This window comes from Tamandua tetradactyla, chromosome 2, assembly GCF_023851605.1.
Source record: "Tamandua tetradactyla isolate mTamTet1 chromosome 2, mTamTet1.pri, whole genome shotgun sequence".
Lineage (NCBI taxonomy): Eukaryota > Metazoa > Chordata > Mammalia > Pilosa > Myrmecophagidae > Tamandua > Tamandua tetradactyla.
The window spans coordinates 194492790-194515254 of NC_135328.1; the positions used below are offsets into that span (position 1 = coordinate 194492790).

Sequence of the window (22465 nt, forward strand, 5' to 3'; positions counted from 1 at the left end):
CCATAGCATTTGTTGAACCTAGTACATAGTAAGCAATCAAATACTGTTGAATAGTCTCTCTTTCGGGCCTGTTTTCCCTGCCTTCCTCTGGTAGAAGAGCAGGTTCAGTGTATGTTCATATTTCTCCTGTGGTTTGTGCATACCCACAGTCTCATGACCACAAGGGAGTTGTTAGTAGGCTCCTTCAGACTCTTCTTAGTCCCCTCATACTGCATGGTAACAAAGATTGGGAGAAATGACTATAAACTCTCTGTGTCCATTTCCATTTTGTCCCAAAATGAAGTATATCTGGCAATATCAGATATTCTTTGAAGTTTGTGATAAGAACTTGTCCCAAAGATGAAATTTTCTCCTTTCTTTTTGGTTCTTTTCTTCCCTCTCATCCACCATTTGGGTGAGCTTTAGAGAAGGAAGTTTTATAAATATGGACACACTCCACCACATTTACTACTGTCCACACCTTTCCTTCTGAGTGTGCAGGACAGTCAACCAGAACGTTGAAGTTCAAGACAGATTATAGCGGCAGGATTAAAAAATAAGATTATCTGCCATAGTTAAGCACATATATACATGATCATAAAACACCAAGAAAATACCAGTTTTTCCTTATTCTTTCTAACTACATGAAAGCTACATAAAACTTTACCTCTCGGCCAATAAGTTTCACCCACACCTTGTCTCCAACATCTACTATCTCGGAGGGCTTATCTACCCGACAGGATGACATGTGAGTTCGATGGACCAAACCTGGGCACAAGAAAGAGAAATAAATTAAGCACAGAGTATGTCTAGAATTTATACTCTAAATGAAGGAGAAGATGAGAGTTGGGAATGCAATTGAAAATTAAATGTTTCACTGAAAATTATTTATTGATCTAAAACTGCAAATTAAAACAATTTGAGATAGCTTTTTACATCTAACCAACTAGCAAACATTCTTTAAAATAAGCTCACTGTCATGAGAGGTGATACAATAAATAAATTCACGTAATACTGGGAGAACTACAAGTTGCTAAAATCCTTTGAAAACAAAGGGCATAAAGATGTTTATATCTTTGATGCAAGAATATCACTTATTGGAACCTTTTCTAAAGAAAATAATTCAATAAAGGCAAAGAAATCTATGGGCATAAAATACAATATTGTACCTATGAAGGTTAAAAAAAAGTAAAGACTATAAATCAACCCAAAAGAACCAATAACTGGAAAATAACTTGGCAAATTATGGTAAATCTATCAAATGGAAGAGTAAGCAGCTGTTTAAATTATAGTTACAAAAAATAATTATAATAGATGTTAAATGAAAAATGGAAATATAAACAAGGTACCATTTTTAATCTATTAAATGAGTAAAATACTTAGAAAATAAATCTCAATGTTGGTTAGAATATAGTAAAATAAGAAATCTTGCTAGAGCTAGTACAAACTTTGGAAATCATTTGGCAATGCATATTAAAAATGATAAAAATATTCAAACCCTTTATAGTAGACATATTGCACAAGGCAGACAGTAAAAGTATGTTTCTTTTGGAGAACCACCTTCATTATATTATATAATAATTTGGTTAGTCCATGTGATTTGATCAGAACTGACCCAACCCCCAACTGTGGGCACATGACACAGGCTAAGGTAATCAAACTACTTTACCCTCTGGCCACAATAATTTACTGGTTCAGGGACACTAGCTAAATCAAACTATCCTTCTCAAGACTTTTGTCAAGATTATAAACTACAAAGTTACCAATATCCATCTTTAGCACCAGGTGGCAAAAGCCTGTCAGAGGGAAGCAAAGAAGAAGACCATTGGTAAACCAAAGACAAAGCCCTGACTGTGTAATTTGAGCACCTAATACAGCCAGGCCAAAGGTAGGACTTCCTAGTGAGATTAGCTAAAACACTTCTCATCTGTGTTTCTGTCCTCTGCAACCAAGACTTTTGACTAATTACAAATTTGACCCATAATCGCTTCTGGAACTCTGCTCTAAGGAAATAATCTTCTGCAAAGGAAAAGCTACATGCAAAAGGAAAAGCCATCTATATAAAAATACTTTATGTTTTTTTTGGTTTGTTTTTGTTTTTGTCATAGGCAGACACCAGGAATCGAGACCGGGTCCCTGGCATGGCAGGCAAGAATTCTGCCACTGAGCCACCGTCCCACCGCCCTGATGTATTTTTAAGACAGAAAAAAATTCAAACAAGCAACAAAAGAGTAACAGTTAAGTCAACTATGGCATAGCCACTGGGCCCATTAAAAATGATGTTCAAAGGCTTATATAAAAACATGTCAGGGCGGGCCATAGTGGCTCAGCAGGTAGAGTTCTTGCTTGCCATGCTGGAGACCCGGGTTCATTTTCTGGTGCCTGTCTATGCAAAAAAAAAAAACATGTCAATAATTCGTTTCAGTGAATACAGTATTACACTTTTACTTTTTCTTTTACTCTCAAATATTTTAGTAACAGAGAAAATTATTTCTATTCTGGAGAAAATAAACAATTATTTGAATGAACATAAACCAGGAATCTACCTAAAGAAAAAAATCAATAAGGCAAACAAAGATTTATGTTTAAAATAACTGCCCTTCTTGAAGATGCCTGGGAGAATTACTAACCTTTATTCTCTCTCTCTCTATCTCCTACATAGCATACGCATGCCCACAGATGTCCACACACACCAGCAACTCAAAGTACCTGTCCTATTCATTTGGAGCTCCTATTGGAAGCCATCGCTTTCTCCATCTATGGTCACTGGGTCTCTGAGACCTACTTCATGACAGCCTTTCTCTTTGTATAACTCCAGGGCCTCCAAAGTGTTTTATATATATCACGAAACCTATGTTTTATGTTAGAACATCACATAATCTCCAAATTGGGTAAAATTCATGCAGTATCCCCCCCATCCCCAATGATTATGTAATGAGCAGACTAGCCTAATTAGAAAGTTTGGAGAGGAAAGTTTCCCCTGAAGGGAAGGGAAACCCTTCACTAACATTTTTGGGCTGCAACTGTCCTCTAATGATTAGAATCTGCCTCATTTCTCTACTGCTAATGGAAATTGTAGAGGAAATCAATGTTAAACCTAATATAGTTCGGAGAACATTTTTTTCTTTTCTGAAATAAAAGGTCTATTTATTGGCGTATCACAAAAACAAAATGCAATCAATCACTTGATCCCAAAGTAGGATTTTTTTTAGGTATAGGCATCTCTTTTCTGGATAAATATGGCATTTCTCAGAGCATTAATAGCAAAAAACTGGAAACAACTTAAAATGATTATGTGGTACATCTGAATAATAGAATGAAGCCATTTGTTCTAGTTTGCTAGCTGCCACAATGTAATATACCAGAAATGGAATGGCTTTTAAAAAGGGGAATTTAATAAGTTGCTAGTTTATGGTTCTAAGGCCAAAAAAATGTCCCAATTACAAGTCTACAGAAATGTCCAATCAAAGGCATCCAGGGAAAGATACCTTGGTTTAAGAAAGCCGATGATGTTCAGGGTTTCTCTCTAATTCTGGAAAGGCACATGGTGAACACAGTCACAGTTCTCTCATCTGGAAGGGCACATGGTGAACATGGCGTCATCTGCTAGCTTCTTCTCCTAGCTTCATGTTTCTTGAAGCTCCCCAGGAGGCATTTTCCTTCTTCATCTCCAAAGGTCGCTGGCTGGTGGACTCTCTGCTTCGTGGTGCTGCAGCATTCTCTGTTCTCTCCGAATCTCCTTCATTCTCCAAAATGTTTCCTCTTTTATAGGATTCCAGAAACTTCTCAAGACCCACCCAAATGGGTGGAGACATGTCATCATCTAATCCAGTTTTAACAACCACTCTCGATTACATCACATCTCCAGGGAGATGATCTAATTACAGTTTCAAACATACAATGCTGAATAAGGATTAGAAGAAACGGCTGCCTTTACAAAATGGGATTAGGATTAAAACATGGCTTTTCTAGGGTATATACATCATTTCAAACCAGCACACCATTTAAATATTTGCAAAAAGTATTTGAAAATAAGATGGAACTGTTTAAAGTTCATTAAGTGTAAAAAGCTCCATAATTTACAAAAAAGATATCTTAAACTCAACATTTTACATTTGATACAAAAACATGACAATAAAGAAATACACTAAAATGTTAACAGTGCCTATCTCTATGCATTAGTAATATTATAATAATTTTCCTTGTTTTTCTATAAGCACATATTTTTAATAAAAAATTTTAAAGAGAAATATGTACATTAAGATTGCAATTATGTAAAGTTATGTCTCATGTGGACCAAGAACAAAAGGAATCTGAAAATAGTCATACTAGGGTACAAGATTTTTAGAGAAGATGGTAATGACTTGTTATCAAAAGCTCTACCTTACAGAGTGAATTAAACAAGGGGCATGGTCTAGTCCTCAGTCTTGAATGCAAATGTTATATAGGCAGTGGGATATGTAAGTCTATAATGTATCAATGTGGGAGTTATCAGCTTACAGATGTTTGTACACTAAACCAGGCTGTCAGCTCAGGGATAGACTCAAGACACTACAATTTATTAATTTACAATGGAAAATATACTTTTCTTATACCTGGAAGGTTACCAGTTCTCATCTAGGTAAATGACCTGTCATCCCTCAGTGTCAAATACTTGAAAAATTAAATTAGCAATCAGAAATTGCTTCGACATGGAATCAGAATAAAAGCAGAACAAATGTTTTGAATATTCTTCCGTTCCATGAAGGTTTAACAGACTATCACTTTCTCCCAAAAGAACCCATCTCTCCAGCTCCTATCATCCAGATTCATCTCTACCCTAGAAAAGGAATGGTAAACTGTCAACTTCAAGCTCTCAGGCTTTCTTTTACTATATTCCAGGGTGATAATGTGTTCCCCTTTCACATATTGTTCTTGAAACAGAGTATGATAAATCATTTAAATTTCTGTCTCTTTAGATGATAATTTCATGCCAATTCCTTTTCTCTACGTTTACATCCACATTATTTTGTTGGATTCTTGGGTATTCCCATCTCTTCAGTCCCATACTTACAGATAATTACCTCGTTTATTTCAATCTATGATTAATTCCACACTCTCAGTGTTTCACTAGTTTCATTCTTTTTTTTTTTTTATATTTACCAATGTCATTATCTTTACCAGAATCTTTATTTATGCATGTGGCTTCATTCATTTGTCTACTGTCCTTTTCTTTCATTCTTTTCTTATTAATTAATTAAAGAAAAAAAAGAAATTAACACATTTAGAAATCATTCCATTCTACATATGCAATCAGTAATTCTTAACATCATCACATAGATGCATGATCATCATTTCTTAGTACATTTGCATCGATTTAGGAAAAGAACTAGCAAAACAACAGAAAAAGATATAGAATGTTAATATAGAGAAAAAAATAAAAATAATAATAGTAAAAAAAAAAGGAAAAAGAAAAAAAAGACACAGACAGACCAAAAGAAAAACCTATAGCTCAGATGCAGCTTCATTCAGTGTTTTAACATGATTACTTTACAATTAGGTATTATTGTGCTGTCCATTTTTGAGTTTTTGTATCTAGTCCTGTTGCACAGTCTGTATCCCTTCAGCTTCAATTACCCATTGTCTTACCCTGTTTCTAACTCCTGCTGAACTCTGTTACCAATGACATATTTCAAGTTTATTCTCGAATGTCCGTTCACATCAGTGGGACCATACAGTATTTGTCCTTTAGTTTTTGGCTAGACTCACTCAGCATAATGTTCTCTAGGTCCATCCATGTTATTACATGCTTCATAAGTTTATTCTGTCTTAAAGCTGCATAATATTCCATCGTATGTATATGCCACAGTTTGTTTAGCCACTCGTCTGTTGATGGACATTTTGGCTGCTTCCATCTCTTTGCAATTGTAAATAACGCTGCTATAAACAGTGGTGTGCAAATGTCCGTTTGTGTCTTTGCCCTTAAGTCCTTTGAGTAGATACCTAGCAATGGTATTGCTGGGTCATATGGCAATTCTATATTCAGCTTTTTGAGGAACTGCCAAACTGCCTTCCACAGTGGTTGCACCATTTGACATTCCCACCAACAGTGGATAAGTGTGCCTCTTTCTCCGCATCCTCTCCAGCACTTGTCATTTTCTGTTTTGTTGATAATGGCCATTCTGGTGGGTGTGAGATGATATCTCATTGTGGTTTTGATTTGCATTTCTCTAATGGCCAGGGACACTGAGCATCTCTTCATGTGCCTTTTGGCCATTTGTATTTCCTCTTCTGAGAGGTGTCTGTTCAAATCTTTTTCCCATTTTGTAATTGGGTTGGCTATCTTTTTGTTGTTGAGTTGGACAATCTCTTTATAAATTCTGGATACTAGACCTTTATCTGATATGTCATTTCCAAATATTGTCTCCCATGGTGTAGGCTGTCTTTCTACTTTCTTGATGAAGTTCTTTGATGCACAAAAGTGTTTAATTTTGAGGAGTTCCCATTTATTTATTTCCTTCTTCAGTGCTCTTGCTTTAGGTTTAAAGTCCATAAAACCGCCTCCAATTGTATATCTCCCTACATTTTCCTCTAACTGTTTTATGGTCTTAGACCTAATGTTTAGATCTTTGATCCATTTTGAGTTAACTTTTGTATAGGGTGTGAGATACGGGTCTTCTTTCATTCTTCTGCATATGGATATCCAGTTTTCTAGGCACCATTTATTGAAGAGACTGTTCTGTCCCAGGTGAGTTGGCTTGACTGCCTTATCAAAGATCAAATGTCCATAGATGAGAGGGTCTATATCTGAGCACTCTATTCGATTCCATTGGTCGATATATCTATCTTCATGCCATTACCATGCTGTTTTGACCACTGTGGCTTCATAATATGCCTTAAAGTCCGGCATCGCGAGACCTCCAGCTTCGTTTTTTTTCCTCAAGATGTTTTTAGCAATTCGGGGCACCCTGCCCTTCCAGATAAATTTGCTTATTGGTTTTTCTATTTCTGAAAAATAAGTTGTTGGGATTTTTATTGGTATTGCATTGAATCTGTAAGTCAATTTAGGTAGGATTGACATCTTAACTATATTTAGTCTTCCAATCCATGAACACGGTATGCCCTTCCATCTATTTAGGTCTTCTGTGATTTCTTTTAACAGTTTTTTGTAGTTTTCTTTGTATAGGTTTTTTGTCTCTTTAGTTAAATTTATTCCTAGGTATTTTATTCTTTTAGTTGCAATTGTAAATGGGATTCGTTTCTTGATTTCCCCCTCTGCTTGTTCATTGCTAGTGTATAGAAATGCTACAGATTTTTGAATGTTGATCTTGTAACCTGCTACTTTACTGTACTCATTTATTAGCTCTAGGAGTTTTGTTGTGGATTTTTTCGGGTTTTCGATGTATAGTATCATTTCGTCTGCAAACAGTGATAGTTTTACTTCTTCCTTTCCAATTTTGATGCCTTGTATTTCTTTTTCTTGTCTAATTGCTCTGGCTAGAACCTCCAACACAATGTTGAATAATAGTGGTGATAATGGACATCCCTGCCTTGTTCCTGATCTTAGGGGGAAAGTTTTCAATTTTTCCCCATTGAGGATGATATTAGCTGTCGGTTTTTCATATATTCCCTCTATCATTTTAAGGAAGTTCCCTTGTATTCCTATCTTTTGAAGTGTTTTCAACAGGAAAGGATGTTGAATCTTGTCAAATGCCTTCTCTGCATCAATTGAGATGATCATGTGATTTTTCTGCTTTGATTTGTTGATATGGTGTATTACATTAATTGATTTTATGTTGAACCATCCTTGCATACCTGGGATGAATCCTACTTGGTCATGATGTATAATTCTTTTAATGTGTTGTTGGATACGATTTGCTAGAATTTTATTGAGGATTTTTGCATCTGTATTCATTAGAGAGATTGGCCTGTAGTTTTCTTTTTTTGTAATATCTTTGCCTGGTTTTGGTATGAGGGTGATGTTGGCTTCATAGAATGAATTAGGTAGTTTCCCCTCCACTTCGATTTTTTTGAAGAGTTTGAGGAGAGTTGGTACTAATTCTTTCTGGAATGTTTGATAGAATTCACATGTGAAGCCGTCTGGTCCTGGACTTTTCTTTTTAGGAAGCTTTTGAATGACTGATTCAATTTCTTTACTTGTGATTGGTTTGTTGAGGTCATCTATTTCTTCTTGAGTCAAAGTTGGTTGTTCATGTCTTTGCAGGAACCCGTCCATTTCACCTAAATTGTTGTATTTATTAGCGTAAAGTTGTTCATAGTATCCTGTTATTACCTCCTTTATTTCTGTGAGGTCAGTGGTTATGTCTCCTCTTCCATTTCTGATCTTATTTATTTGCATCCTCTCTCCTCTTCTTTTTGTCAATCTTGCTAAGGGCCCATCAATCTTATTGATTTTCTCATAGAACCAACTTCTGGTTTTATTGATTTTCTCTATTGTTTTCATGTTTTCAATTTCATTTATTTCTGCTCTAATCTTTGTTATTTCTTTCCTTTTGCTTGCTTTGGGATTAGTTTGTTGTTCTTTCTCCAGTTCTTCCAAGTGGACAGTTAATTCCTGAATTTTTGCCTTTTCTTCTTTTCTGATATAGGCATTTAGGGCAATAAATTTCCCTCTTAGCACTGCCTTTGCTGAGTCCCATAGGTTTTGATATGTTGTGTTTTCGTTTTCATTCACCTCGAGGTATTTGCTAATTTCTCTAGCAATTTCTTCTTTGACCCAGTCGTTGTTTAGGAGTGTGTTGTTGAGCCTCCACGTATTTGTGAATTTTCTGGCACTCCGCCTATTATTGATTTCCAACTTCATTCCTTTATGATCCGAGAAAGTGTTGTGTATGATTTCAATCTTTTTAAATTTGTTAAGACTTGCTTTGTGACCCAGCATATGGTCTATCTTTGAGAATGATCCATGAGCACTTGAGAAAAAGGTGTATCCTGCTGTTGTGGGATGTAATGTCCTATAAATGTCTGTTAAGTCTAGCTCATTTATAGTAATATTCAGATTCTCTATTTCTTTATTGATCCTCTGTCTAGATGTTCTGTCCATTGATGAGAGTGGTGAATTGAAGTCTCCAACTATTATGGTATATGTGTCTATTTCCCTTTTCAGTGTTTACAGTGTATTCCTCACGTATTTAGGGGCATTCCGGTTCGGTGCATAAATATTTATGATTGTTATGTCTTCTTGTTTAATTGTTCCTTTTATTAGTAGATAGTGTCCTTCTTTGTCTCTTTTAACTGTTTTACATTTGAAGTCTAATTTGTTGGATATTAGTATAGCTACTCCTGCTCTTTTCTGGTTGTTATTTGCATGAAATATCTTTTCCCAACCTTTCACTTTCAACCTATGTTTATCTTTGGGTCTAAGATGTGTTTCCTGTAGACAGCATATAGAAGGATCCTGTTTTTTAATCCATTCTGCCAATCTATGTCTTTTGATTGGGGAATTCAGTCCATTAACTTTTAGTGTTATTACTGTTTGGATAATATTTTCCTCTACCATTCTGCCTTTTGTATTATGTACATCATATCTGATTTTCCTTCTTTCTACACTCTTCTCCATACCTCTCTCTTCTGTCTTTTCGTATCTGACTCTAGTGCTCCCTTTAGTATTTCTTGCAGAGCTGGTCTTTTGGTCACAAATTCTCTCAGTGACTTTTTGTCTGAGAATGTTTTAATTTCTCCCTCAGTTTTGAAGGACAATTTTGCTGGATATAGGAGTCTTGGTTGGCAGTTTTTCTCTTTTAGTAATTTAAATATATCATCCCACTGTCTTCTAGCTTCCATGGTTTCTGCTGAGAAATCTACACATAGTCTTATTGGGTTTCCCTTGTATATGATGGATTGTTTTTCTCTTGCTGCTTTCAAGATCCTCTCTTTCTCTTTGACCTCTGACATTCTAATTAGTAAGTGTCTTGGAGAACGCCTATTTGGGTCTATTCTCTTTGGGGTGCGCTGCACTTCTTGGATCTGTAATTTTAGGTCTTTCATAAGAGTTGGGAAATTTTCAGTGATAATTTCTTCCATTAGTTTTTCTCCTCCTTTTCCCTTCTCTTCTCCTTCTGGGACACCCACAACACGTATATTTCTGCGCTTCATATTGTCCTTCAGTTCCCTGATCCCCTGTTCAAATTTTTCCATTCTTTTCCCTATAGTTTCTGTTTCTTTTTGGAATTCAGATGTTCCATCCTCCAATTCACTAATTCTATTTTCTGTCTCTTTAAATCTATCATTGTAGGTATCCATTGTTTTTTCCATCTTTTCTACTTTGTCCTTCACATCCATAAGTTCTGTGATTTGTTTTTTCAGTTTTTCTCTTTCTTCTTTTTGTTCTGCCCATGTCTTCTTCATGTCCTCCCTCAATTTATCGATTTGGTTTTTGAAGAGGTTTTCCATTTCTGTTCATATATTCAGCATTAGTTGTCTCAGCTCCTGTATCTCATTTGAACTATTGGTTTGTTCCTTTGACTGAGCCATATTTTCAATTTTCTGAGCGTGATCCGTTATCTTCTGCTGGCGTCTGGGCATTTAGTCAGATTTCCCTGGGTATTGGACCCAACAGGTTGAAAGATTTTTCTGTGAAATCTCTGGGTTCTGTTTTTCTTATCTTGTCCAGTAGGTGGCGCTCGTGGTGCTCATTTGTCTGTGGGTCCCACCAGTAAAAGGTGCTGTGGGTCCTTTAACTTTGGGAAACTTTTGCCATGGGGGAGGTTCGCCAGCCGAAGCTGCTTGGAAGAGTGCCAATCCGAATCTCCCAGCCGGCCGCCGTAGCCTGGGAGAACGGCCGTCCAAATCTCCTAGCCGGCCCGGGGCACCAAGTGTGGCGGGATGGCGCCAGCCGCCGTGGCCCAGGGGAGTGCACCGTTCCCAGCCGGACCGGGAAGCCACGTGTTTGGAAGGGACCTCGGTCACCGATCTCCGCGGCCTGGGGATCTCCGATCCTATTCTCCCAGCTGGTCCGGGGGGCCGCGCGTCGCGGGGGCGCCAGCCGCCGCGGCTTGAGGGGACCGCCTGTCCAATTCTCCCAGCCGGCCCGGGAAGGAGGGAGAGAGGGACTCTGGCCGCCTGCTGCCCCGGCCCGGGGAAGCCCGCGCCCCTTGGCGATCCCACCAGAGCGGGTTCTCCCAGCCAGTCAGCCGTTCCAGAATGGGGTACGCTGTCTTCTTGATCTCTGTCGTGGCTCCGGGAGCTGTTCCGTATCGTTTCTACTCCCCTAGTAGCTGTTCTGGAGGAGGAACTAAAACCCGCGCGTCTTACGAAGCCACCATCTTCTCCGGAAGTCAGTTTCATTCTTTTAATTGGCACTTCACAGTCACTCCCACACACTACCAACTGCTGAATTAAATGTATAGAGCAGAAGGCACAAAATAAGACATTTGAGGACCCCTCATTCTGTGCGGAGTATCTCGTTAGATACCTTAAATCCAGCAATTTGTTTAGTCCTTAAATCAATATAGGTTCACATCTCCATTTTGCAGATGAGAAAATATTCGAGAAGCAAACTGCCCAATGTCAGAAACTGATAAATAACAGAATTGCAATACAAATGAATGTCACATATCATACATCATACTAATATTTCCCAATTTTTAATTATTGATCTTATGTTTTCTTTTTATTAAAAAGAGAAAAAGGTGATCTCCCCTACAGGTATAAAAACATCTAATTCTGTTGTAGCATATGCTCTAAAATGGAACAGAAACCAATCAACAAAAAATGCTTTGTTCAGCATGCCACATAGAACCTATGTTCTTCAGAGCAGTTTGTGCTTGGATTTCTGACATCAAGGGGTACATTCCGTTAATTCCATCATCAAGTTAAATAAACATAACAAAGTTTAACAGAATGAGTCCCATCTGAGTGTTAGCTGGTAAAAACGAACTAAAAGAAAATTCTGGCTCGTTGGAGAGGATTACACCTCCTCATCACCATATGAGACAGAGTGAGCTTATTATAGTCCCCTTAAAATTGTTCTCCCAACTGTGCTAAGTTCAACATTAATTTCTTTCACAATTTCCACTGGCAATAAAGAGGGGAAAATTTCAAATGATTAGAGACAGCCGCAGCAAAAAAAAAAAAAAAAAAAAAAAAAGCGAATGACTACTTGTGGGAGATGTGAATTCTTTCTCCAGACTTTTCAAGTAAGTTCGCCCCCAAAATGGTAAATGACAATAATGTAAGTCATGAGTTGAAGTGTTTTCACATCCTTTATCTTGTTTATCTTATGGGTTCATTTAAACTCTTTTTTTAAACACATTATATTTCAGGTAAGGATCAGAGAATGAATAAAGCATGATCCTTTCGGCAAGAAACTCAGTCTAAAATGCACATATTCCCATCACCTAGCTGAGGAAGCTAAAGCTCAAATGTTTAAGCAACTTGCTCAAGTCAAGAAGCTAATAAATGGTGGAGGTCGGGCTAAATTCATAATAAAATTTGCTGATAATCCACTATGCCTCAAGCTTTGTATTAGGCCCTGCTTCATTCAAATAGTCCAAGTACGTCATAGTTCAGTGGATTAAGTGTAACTTGACTCATTTTTATTATACTACATTGTAACTTATTTACATTTCTAGACCATGAACAATCTGAGGACAACAGGGACTATGGTTTTCTGATCTCTAACAGTGACCAGAAAATAGAAATATTTGCTAAACCGGATTCACTGCTAAAAATATTTGAGCTTCTACCATGAGCAAAGTAGTATTCTAGGCATTCTAGAAGTATAATGTTGAACAAGCAATCTCTGCTCGTACAATTTCATAGTTTATTGCTGGTGGGCAGAGGATAGTAGCAAAGAATAGGGCTGAACAATAGTCACTAGCCACATGTAGCTGTTTTAAGTTTAAATTAATTAAAATAAATAAAATAAAAAATTCAGTGACTTCTGTGTTGGATAAATATAGAACATTTTCATCATCACAGAACTTCCCTCGACAGTGCTATGAGAGGAGAAAGAAAATCTAGATTAAAAGATCTGGCTTCCCCAGAATATTTAGGAAGGGATTTTGTGCTCAGTAGTGGTTAAAGAATTCTGAGAATACAAGTCTCAGAAAACTAACTCAAATTAGCATCTCCCTTTCTGAATCAATGTTAAGATCTCAGACAAGAGTTATTTCATAACACAGTCCTTTCAAGATGGGATTTAATATTTAATAATCTTTCCCATTGCAGGCAGAAAACCTATGCTACACTGTAGGGAAGTCAGCTGTTCAAGTTATCCAATAAACCTACATAAGACCCCAGGATCAGAATGCACAGTTTCCACCTAATTGCTTCGCTCCCTGAGTTCTCCCTCCAAGGCTTCTCTGAGCACAGCCGTCAGGCTGACAGATTTATCTGTAAACTGTCAGTCACAATCAGGGGCATCCCTTGACAGGGTATGGACAAAAGTGAGATGAAGACTGACTGATATAAGGTGGCAGGCCTTTAATCCCCACATTGTCCCCACAGTGTTAAATATGCACCCAATAAGGATAAAACTTTCAAGCAATAGAAAGCCATGGCAAATATACTAACAATAATCTTGTCTTTATACCAAAAAAGGAGCGGACTCTATAGGAGTAGGGATGAGTTCTACCTCATTAAATTCCAGCCACCAACAAAAATCGAGGTGCTTTTATTATGGATTGCTAATTGCCTACACCAGGAAACAACTGGTAAGCCGCTTCTAACGCAAAATGCAATTTGCACCATACTAATCTCCAATGTGGGTTGTTTCCATTTTGTTGCCATTGTGGATAAATTTCTATGAACATTGGTGTACAAATTTCTGTGTAGATATGTTTTCATTTTTCTTGAGCATATACCTAGGAGTGGGGGTCACAGAGTAACTCTATGTTTAACATTTTGAGATATTACCAAACTTTTTCCCAAACTGGCCGCACCATTTTAATTCCCACTAGCAGTGGGCAAGGGTTCCAACTTATCCACATTCTTACCAATGCTTGAATATAGCTATCCTAATGGGTAAAAATTAGAATTCCTAATGGTTAATGTTGCTGCATCTTTTCACGTGCTTACTGACCATTTGTATATCTTCTTTACAGAAATATAATTCAAATCCTTAGCCCATTTTTTAAAATACAATTTTATTGAGATATAGTCACACTTCATGCAAACCATCCAAAGTATACAATCAATGGCTCACAATATCAACACATAATTGTGCATTCATCACCACAATCAATTTAAAATTTTCATTACTCAAATAAAACAAAACAAAATAAAACAAAAGACCACACCCCATATCCCTCCCTACTGAAGGTTAGCATTGGGGAGGCACATTTGTTACTGTTGATTAAAGAATATTAAAATGTTACTGTTAACTATAGTCCATAATTTGCAATAGGTGCATTTTCCCCATACACCATTCCATTATTAGCTCCTTATAATAATGACGTACATTTGTTCTAATTAATGAAAGAATTCTTTTTATATCTGTACTGTTAATCACAATGATTGTCCACCACAAGATTCACTGTGCTATACAGTCCCTTGTTCCAACCTCTACTGTTTCTTCTAGTCATACACATGACTCTAAACTTCCCCTTTCAAACACATGCACACACAACTCAGCACTGTTAATTGTATTCACAATAGAATACCATCACTTCTATCTATTTCCAAACACTCAAATTCAACCTAGTTAAAAATTCTTCACATATGAAGCATCTGCTCTCCATTCTCTAGCTTCATTCTATCTCCTGGTAACCTATATTCTGTATTTTATTTCTGTGAGTTCACATAATATAAATAGTTCATTTTTGTGAAATTGTACAATATTTGTCCTGTGTCTGGCTTATTTCAATCAACATAATGTCCTCCAGATTCATCCATGTTATGTGCTTCAGGACTTTATTCTTTATAAGTGAATAATATTCCATCATATGTATATAACAAATTTTGTTTATCCATTCATTGGTTGATAGATACTGGGTTGTTTCCATCTTTTGGCAATTGTGAATAATGCTGTTATGAACACTGGTGTGCAAATGTCTTTTTGTGTCCTTGCTTTCAGTTCTTCTGAGTATGTATAAGTAGCAGGATTGCTGGAACATAAGGTAACTCTATACTTAGTTTTCTGAGGAACCATTAAACCATTTTCCACAATGGCTGTACCATTTTATATTCCCACAGCAATGAATAAGTATTCCTGTTTCTCCACATCCTCTCCAACACTTGTAGTTTCCTGTGTGTCTAATAGCAGCCATTCTATCAGGTGTGAAATGATATCTCCTTGTGGTTTTGATTTGCATTTCCCTAATAGCTAGTGAAGATGAACATCTTCTTCTCATGCTTTAGCCATTTGTATTTTCTCTTTGGAAAAATGTTTATTCATGTATTTTGCCCATTTTTTAATTGGGTTGTTGTCTTTTTATTTTTAAGTTGTAGTGTTTTTAAATATATTCTGGATATTAAACCCTTATCAGAAATATGATTTCCAAATATTTTCTCCTGTTGAGCCAACTGCCTTTTCACTTTCTTGACAACGACTTCTGAAGCACAGAAGTATTCAATTTTAAGGAGGTACCATTTATTTATTCTGTCGTTTCTTGTGCTTTGGGCTTAAAGTCTAAGAAAACACCACCTATCACCAGATCTTGAAGTATCTTGAAGATACTTCCCTTTACATTTCCTTCTAGGAGTTTATCGTTGTGGCTTTAGGTCTTTTAGGTCTTTGATGCACTTTGAGTTAATTTTTGTGTAGAGTATGACATAGGGTCCACTTTCATTCTTTTCGATATGAATATTCAGTTCTCTCAACACAATTTATTGAAGAGACTGGTCTGTCCCACTTCAGTGAACTTGGGAGCCTTGTCAAATATAAATTGGCCATAGACCTAAGTGTTTATTTCTGAACTCTCAATTCAATTTCATTGATCAATATGTCTCTCTTTATGCCAGTACCATGGCTGTTCTGACAACTGTAGCTTTATAAAATACATTAGTCAGGAGGCATGAGTCATCCCACTTCATTCTTCCTTTTCAAGATGTTTTTAGCTATTTGAGGCCCCTAACCTTCTAATTAAATTTGATAATTACCTTTTCCAGTTCTGCAAAGTAGGCTGTTGGTTGATATCGCATTGAATCTGTAGATCAATTTGGGCTGAACTGACATCTTAACAAAACTAGCCTTCTAAGCCATAAACATGGAATGTATTTCCATTTATTCAAGTTTTTTATTTCTTTTAAGAACATTTTGTAGTTTTCTGTGTACAAAAAATAACAAAATTTTTGGTTAAGTTTATCCGTAGACACTTGATTCTCTTAGTTACTACTGTAAATGGATTTTTTTTTCACAATATCCCCCTCAGACAGCTTATTACTAGTATATAGAAACACTACCGATTTTTGAGTGTTGATCTTGAATCTACCACTTTGCTGGACTTGTTTATTAGTTCTAGTAAATTTGTTTTAATTTCTTCAGGACTTCCTAAATATAAGATCATGTCATCTGCAAATAGCAAAAGTTTTACTTCTTCCTTTCTGATTTCTTTTTATTGCCTAACTGCTCTGGTTAGAACTTCTGGCACAATGCTGAAGAAGAGTGATGACAAGTGGGGTCCCTGTCTTGTTACCAATCTTAGAAGGAAAGCTTTCAGTCGCTCACTGCTCAATACGATGTTAGCTGTGGGTTTTTCATATATGCCCTTTATCATGCTGAGGAAATTTCCTTCAACTCCTACCTTTCAAAGTGTTTTTATCAAGAAAGGATGCTAGGCTTCCGGGAAGATGGTGGAATAGGATAGGCTGAGTTCACCCCTGCTGCAAGGAACAGCTAAAGAAGTGAAAAAAACTGACCAGGACTGTGATTCCAGTATGAGAGTGATCTGAGAGAGTCTTCTAGACTACATAGGGAGGTTGCGGATGAAAAAGCTGAGGAACTGAGGTGTGGTGAAGAGTGAGTGGGCTCCATTGGGACTCCACCAGGGACAAGAAACCATGCCCAGGAAAGTGCCTGCCAATGCACATAGCTTGGGATATCAGCCCCTTCAGCTCTGTAGGCTGGAGCGCCCCTGGGGAAACCAGTAAACTAGCTTTTCAGTAAACTAGCTTTCCCTGCTGATAGAAACATCCAACTACTGCACAGAACCAAACACGGCCCTTTCAAATGAAAGCCCAGAGCCCAAAGGAGTGCAGGGACAGGGAAATGGGCACAAGAAAGCAAGCCAAGCTGTGTGCCCTGACCGCCTATGCATACCACCCCTCCACTCACGCCCTGCTTCCTGAACGCCACACCCCTCCATGCCCAGCCCCCGTGCCATGGCCCACTATGTCCTGCCCATCTAGTACTGACTTATGCATCCATCCTTCCCACTGCACCTGAGCTATCCTCCCACCCCCATGTCCTGCCCCCCACTCCCTGCTCACCAAGCAATTGTGCCAGAATCCCAGACCCCCTGACATCTGCAACCCATCCTCCCATTCCCTGAGCCACCCCCATGACCCCAAACAATGCTCCCCTTGCCCCCAGATACCCATGAATTGCCTCACCCCACATGTAGTCCTGCACCCTACTCTGTGTCTCATGCATTGTGCTCCCACCCCCAAGTAGTGTGCCCCATGCCACACCAGTAAGGGTAACTTAAAGGATAAAAAGAGAAAGAGAGGAAAAGAATATATAGATCTGACAAATTAAAACCACAAGACAGGACGATGGCAAAATAGGATGGGCAGAATTCACCCCTGCTCTAAAAGCAGCTAGAAAGTGAAATAAAAATAACAGGACAGCAATTCCTGGGTGTGAATGACCTGAGAGGGTCTGGAAGAAAGAGGTGAGGAACTGAGATGCAGGGAACCAGGTGAGTGGGCCCCACTGGGACTCCACCAGGGACAAGAGGCCATGCTCAGGAAAGTACTTGCCGCTGCAGCTAGCTTAGGCTATCAGCCGCCTCGAGCATCCCGGAGTTCCCTTGGGGAACCCAGAAACCAGTAAACAAGTTTACCTGTCATAGAGACATCCAACTAGTGCACTAAGCCTACTGAGCCCCTTTCCAAACAAAGGCCTGGAGGTGACAGGACTGCATGGACAGGGAGGTGGGAATGAGGAAGCAAGTCAAATTGTGCCCCTTGATGACCCTATGCCCATGTGCCCAACCCACCCGAGTCTGGCTTCCCAGTCCCCAAGCACCTGTGCCCCATGTACCCAAGTACCACCTTTCCCACGCCCCAAGCACCTGCGTGCCAATTACCTGTACCTGCTCCCTGCACACATGCACTCCTGCCCCACTCCCATCCCTCCGCCCCACCCCCTGCTCTCTGACCCCCACAGCGACCTGAGACCTGCCCTCCCCACCACTGCATCCCATGCAATCTTCCAAATGATGCAAAATTTCTCAACAAAATACTAGCTAATCAAATCCAACGACATATTAAAAGAAATATATAACACGACCAACTGGGGTTTATACCAGGAATGCAAGAGTGGTTCAACACAAGAAAATCAATCAATATAATGCTGCACATTAACCAACGGAACAGGAAAACACTTGACCATCTCAACTGATGGTGAAAAAGCATTTGATAAAATTCAGCTTCCTTTTCTGATAGAAACACTTCAAAAAGCAGGCATCAAAGGAGACTTCCTCAACGTGATAAAGGGCATGTATGAAAAACCCATAGTCAGCATCGTACTCAGCGGTAACAGACTGAAAACCTTCCTCCTATGATTGGGAAGGAGAAAAGGATGCCGTCTGTCACCACTATTATTCAACATTGTACTAGAAGATCTAGCAAGAGAAACAGGCAGGAAAAAGAAATAAAAGGCATCCAAATCAGAAAGGAAGAAGTAAAACTTGTATTATTTACAGATGACATGATACTATACTTGGATAATCCTAAAAAATCTATGACAAAACTTCTTCAGCTAATAAACAAAATCAGCAAAGTGATGGGATACAACATTAATGTACAAAAATCAGTAATGTTCTATAATCAAGCAATGACCTAACTGGGGAGACAATTAAGGAAAAAAACTTCATTCAAAATAACAACTAAAAGAATCAAGTATCTAGGAATAAACTTAACCAGGAATGTAAAGAACCTGTATACAGAAAACTACAAAGGTGGCTAAAAGAAATCAAAGGCCTAATAAGGTGGAAAGATATTCCCTGCTCATGGATAGAAAGGTTAAATGTAGTTAAGATGTCAATTCTACCCAAATTGATCTACAAATTCAATGCAATACCAATCAAAATTCCAACAACCTACTTTGAAGGCTTGGAAAAGCTAGTTATAAGCTAGTTATCAAATTCATTCGGAAGGGAAAGAGACCTCAAATAGCTAAAAAATATCCTAAAAAAAGAAAGTGGAAGGATTAACACTTCCTGATATTAAAGTTTATTATAAAGCCACAAACAGAATGGTACTGGCACAAAGACAGAAGTACTGACCAATGGAATAGAACTGAGAATGCAGACACAGACCACCAAATTTATGGTTAACTGATCTTCAACAAAGTCCCCAAATCCACTGAACTGGGACAGACAGTCTTTTTAATAAATGGCCATGGGAGAACTGGATATCAATAGCTAAAAGAATGAAAGAGGACCCTTAACTCATACCCTATATAAAAATTAACTCAAAGTGGATCAAACACCTAAATATTAAAGCCAGTACCATAAAGCTCCTAGAATAAAATATAGGGAAACATCTTCAAGGCCTAGTAATGAGAGGTACCTTCCTAAATTTTACACCCAAAGCACAAGTAATGAAAGTAGATAAAAGGGAACTCCTCAAAATCAAATGCTTTTGTGCCTCTAAAGACTTTGCCAAAAAGATGAAGAGGCAGCCAACTTAATGGGAGAAAATATTTGGAAATCACACATGAGATAAAGGTTTGATATTCTGCATACATAAAGAAATCATACAACAACCAACCCAATTATAAAATGGGCTAAAGATATGAATAGACATTTTTCTGAAGAGGAAACACAGATGGCTAAAAAGCACATGCAGAAATGCTCATTCTCATTGGCCATAAGGGAAATGCAGATCAAGACTAGAGATACTACTTCTTACCTGTAAGAATGGTTGCTGTTAAACAAATAGGAAACTACAAATGTTGGAGGAGATGTGGAGAAATAAGGACACTTATGCACTGCTGGTGGGAATGTATAATGGTACAGCCACTATAGAAGACAGTTTGGCGGTTTCTCAGAAAACTAAATATCGAGTTGCCCTATACACAGAAGAGCTGAAAGCAGTGACAAAAGCAGAGATATGCACAGCAATGTTCACAGCAGTTGAACAATTGCCAAAAATGGAAACAATCCAAGTGCCCATCAACAGATGAGTACATTAACAAAATGTGGTATATACATACAACGGAATATTATGCAACAGTAAGACAAAATGATGTTCTGAAGCACATGACAAGAGGACATAATGCTGAGTGAAATAAGAGAGACAAAAAAAGATGGATACTATATGATTCCACTTTTATGACCATGGTAAAAGTAAAATCTGAGGCTTATAATACAGAATTTAGGAGGCCTACAAACACATACAAGCTTGAGATGGGTGAACAGTTAGCTAATGAGGTTGAACTTAATTGTAAGGGAATAGATAGAAGTGAAGGCAGTTCACTAGTGGGTCTACATGTAATATTACCATATTGAAGGCGAACATGATTGAAAGGGGTTGTACAGACTCATATATCCCACTGATTAACACTACAAATATAAGTAAGTTCTTGCATGAACTACTGCAAAAGTATGAATCTTGTATAAAGAGTGTATAATTTCAGGGTGTTGGGGGAAACTACTATTGCATACTATGGGCTATGGCTTTTTTCCCTACTCCTCTATGGGCTATGTTTAACAGGAAAACATCAATAATACTGCAGCAATGTCAGGGGTACATAATGGGGGAGGAACAAGAGATAGTAGGAGGTTTGGATTTTCTATTTGGTGAGGGTGTGTTTATTGGTTATCTTTCTCTTGGGAACAATGAAATTATATAAAATTGAGAGTAATGATGGACTTTTTTTGGACGTTATGCATGAGGCTCAGTAGATGGAAGTGGCTGAAAGATGCACTGATTGAGAAGTAGATTGGCAAATGGTGTATACATATGATTGAACATTGTGCTGCTACAAAAAGGAATGAAGTTGTGAGGCATGCAATGATGTGAATAACCTGTGGGACATTTGGTGAGGCAAAATAAGCCAGAAACAAAAGAGCAAATATCACATGATCTCATATAAGAAAACTAGGGCCTAGATTATAAACTCTTATAGCAGTCACATTTAGTCTGGAGCAGTAATTGTTATTTCTGCTGTTTTATATATGTATAACCTGGTATTTAGAGATAAGAATGAAGCTGATAAGGCCAGGATTAATGGAATTCAGAATACAGGGGTAAGGAAGACAATGTCTATATTTTAGAACTTCACCTACTCTTTGAGACCAGAACCTAAGTTTTCTGTAGAATATAATCTAACTCAACCTGTCTGGATAAATCATTTAAACAATCCAAACACAGGGAGCCCAGAATACGAATGAGGACCTTTAATCCTGTATAGCTTAATATAAAGTCCCTTGAGAGATGGGAGAAAAAATATGGAACAATTAAACTTTACCACCAGGGAAGCCCTAGATACTGTATCAAACATTACGGTCATCCAAATCAATAGGCCAAGCCCTTAATCTTGAGGCTTGCTCTTCTGAAGCTTATGTAGGTAGCAGAGAAGCTATGTCTACCTATCGTTATGCCTAAGAGTTACTTCCAGAGGACCTCTTTTGTTGTTCAGATGTGGCCTCTCCCTCACTAAGCCCAACTATGTAGGTGAAATTATTACTCTCCCCCCTACATGGGACATGACACCCAGGTGTAAAAGACTCCCTGGCAACGTGGGATATGATTCCAAAGGTTGAGCCTGGCCCTTGGACCATGGGATCGATAATATCTTCCAGACCAAAAATGGGAAAAGAAGTGTAACAAGCTATCAGTGGCTAAGCGAGTTCAAACAGAGTTGAGAGGTTACTCTGGAGGCTACTCTTACACACGCTTGAACTAGATACTGCTATTTACCATGGTTCGCCAAACCTCAAACAAAACCATTCCTGCCAACCCTAAAGAACACCCAGGGCTTTATATGAGCATCCACAAATGTTCCATGCACTATGATTATGTTCCAGAAACCTACAATCTCCAGGTGGGCTCTGTATTAGCTAGGGTTCTCTAGAGAAACAGAATCAGCAGGATATTATAAAAGTGTCTCACGTAACCGTGGGGATGTAGAGTCCAAGATCTGTAGGGCAGGCCGCAAGCTTGCAGCTCCAAAGAAGGTCCTCAATGAACTCTCAGAAGCTGGCTGGCTGAAGCAGGAAGGGTGATTGTCTCTTCTGTTTACCTTAAAAGCCTTCAGGTGATTAGATTAAGAATCACTCATTGGAGGAGACACTTGCCTTAGCTGAAATGCAGTCAGATGTGGATGCTGCCAATGTAGTCATGATTTAAGCACATGAAATGTCCTCATAGCAAC

The 22465-nt window shown here is 38.1% G+C and overlaps 1 protein-coding gene across 1 annotated transcript in view; it reads right to left on the reverse strand.

Moving 5' to 3' along the window:
- ZCCHC17 (zinc finger CCHC-type containing 17) overlaps positions 1-22465 on the reverse strand; it is an 87301-nt gene that overhangs the window by 17136 nt on the left and 47700 nt on the right. Inside the window, exon 4 of the mRNA XM_077150517.1 lies at positions 647-747. Within this exon, the coding sequence (XP_077006632.1) occupies positions 647-747 (101 nt within the window). The remainder of the gene's footprint in view (positions 1-646; positions 748-22465) is intronic.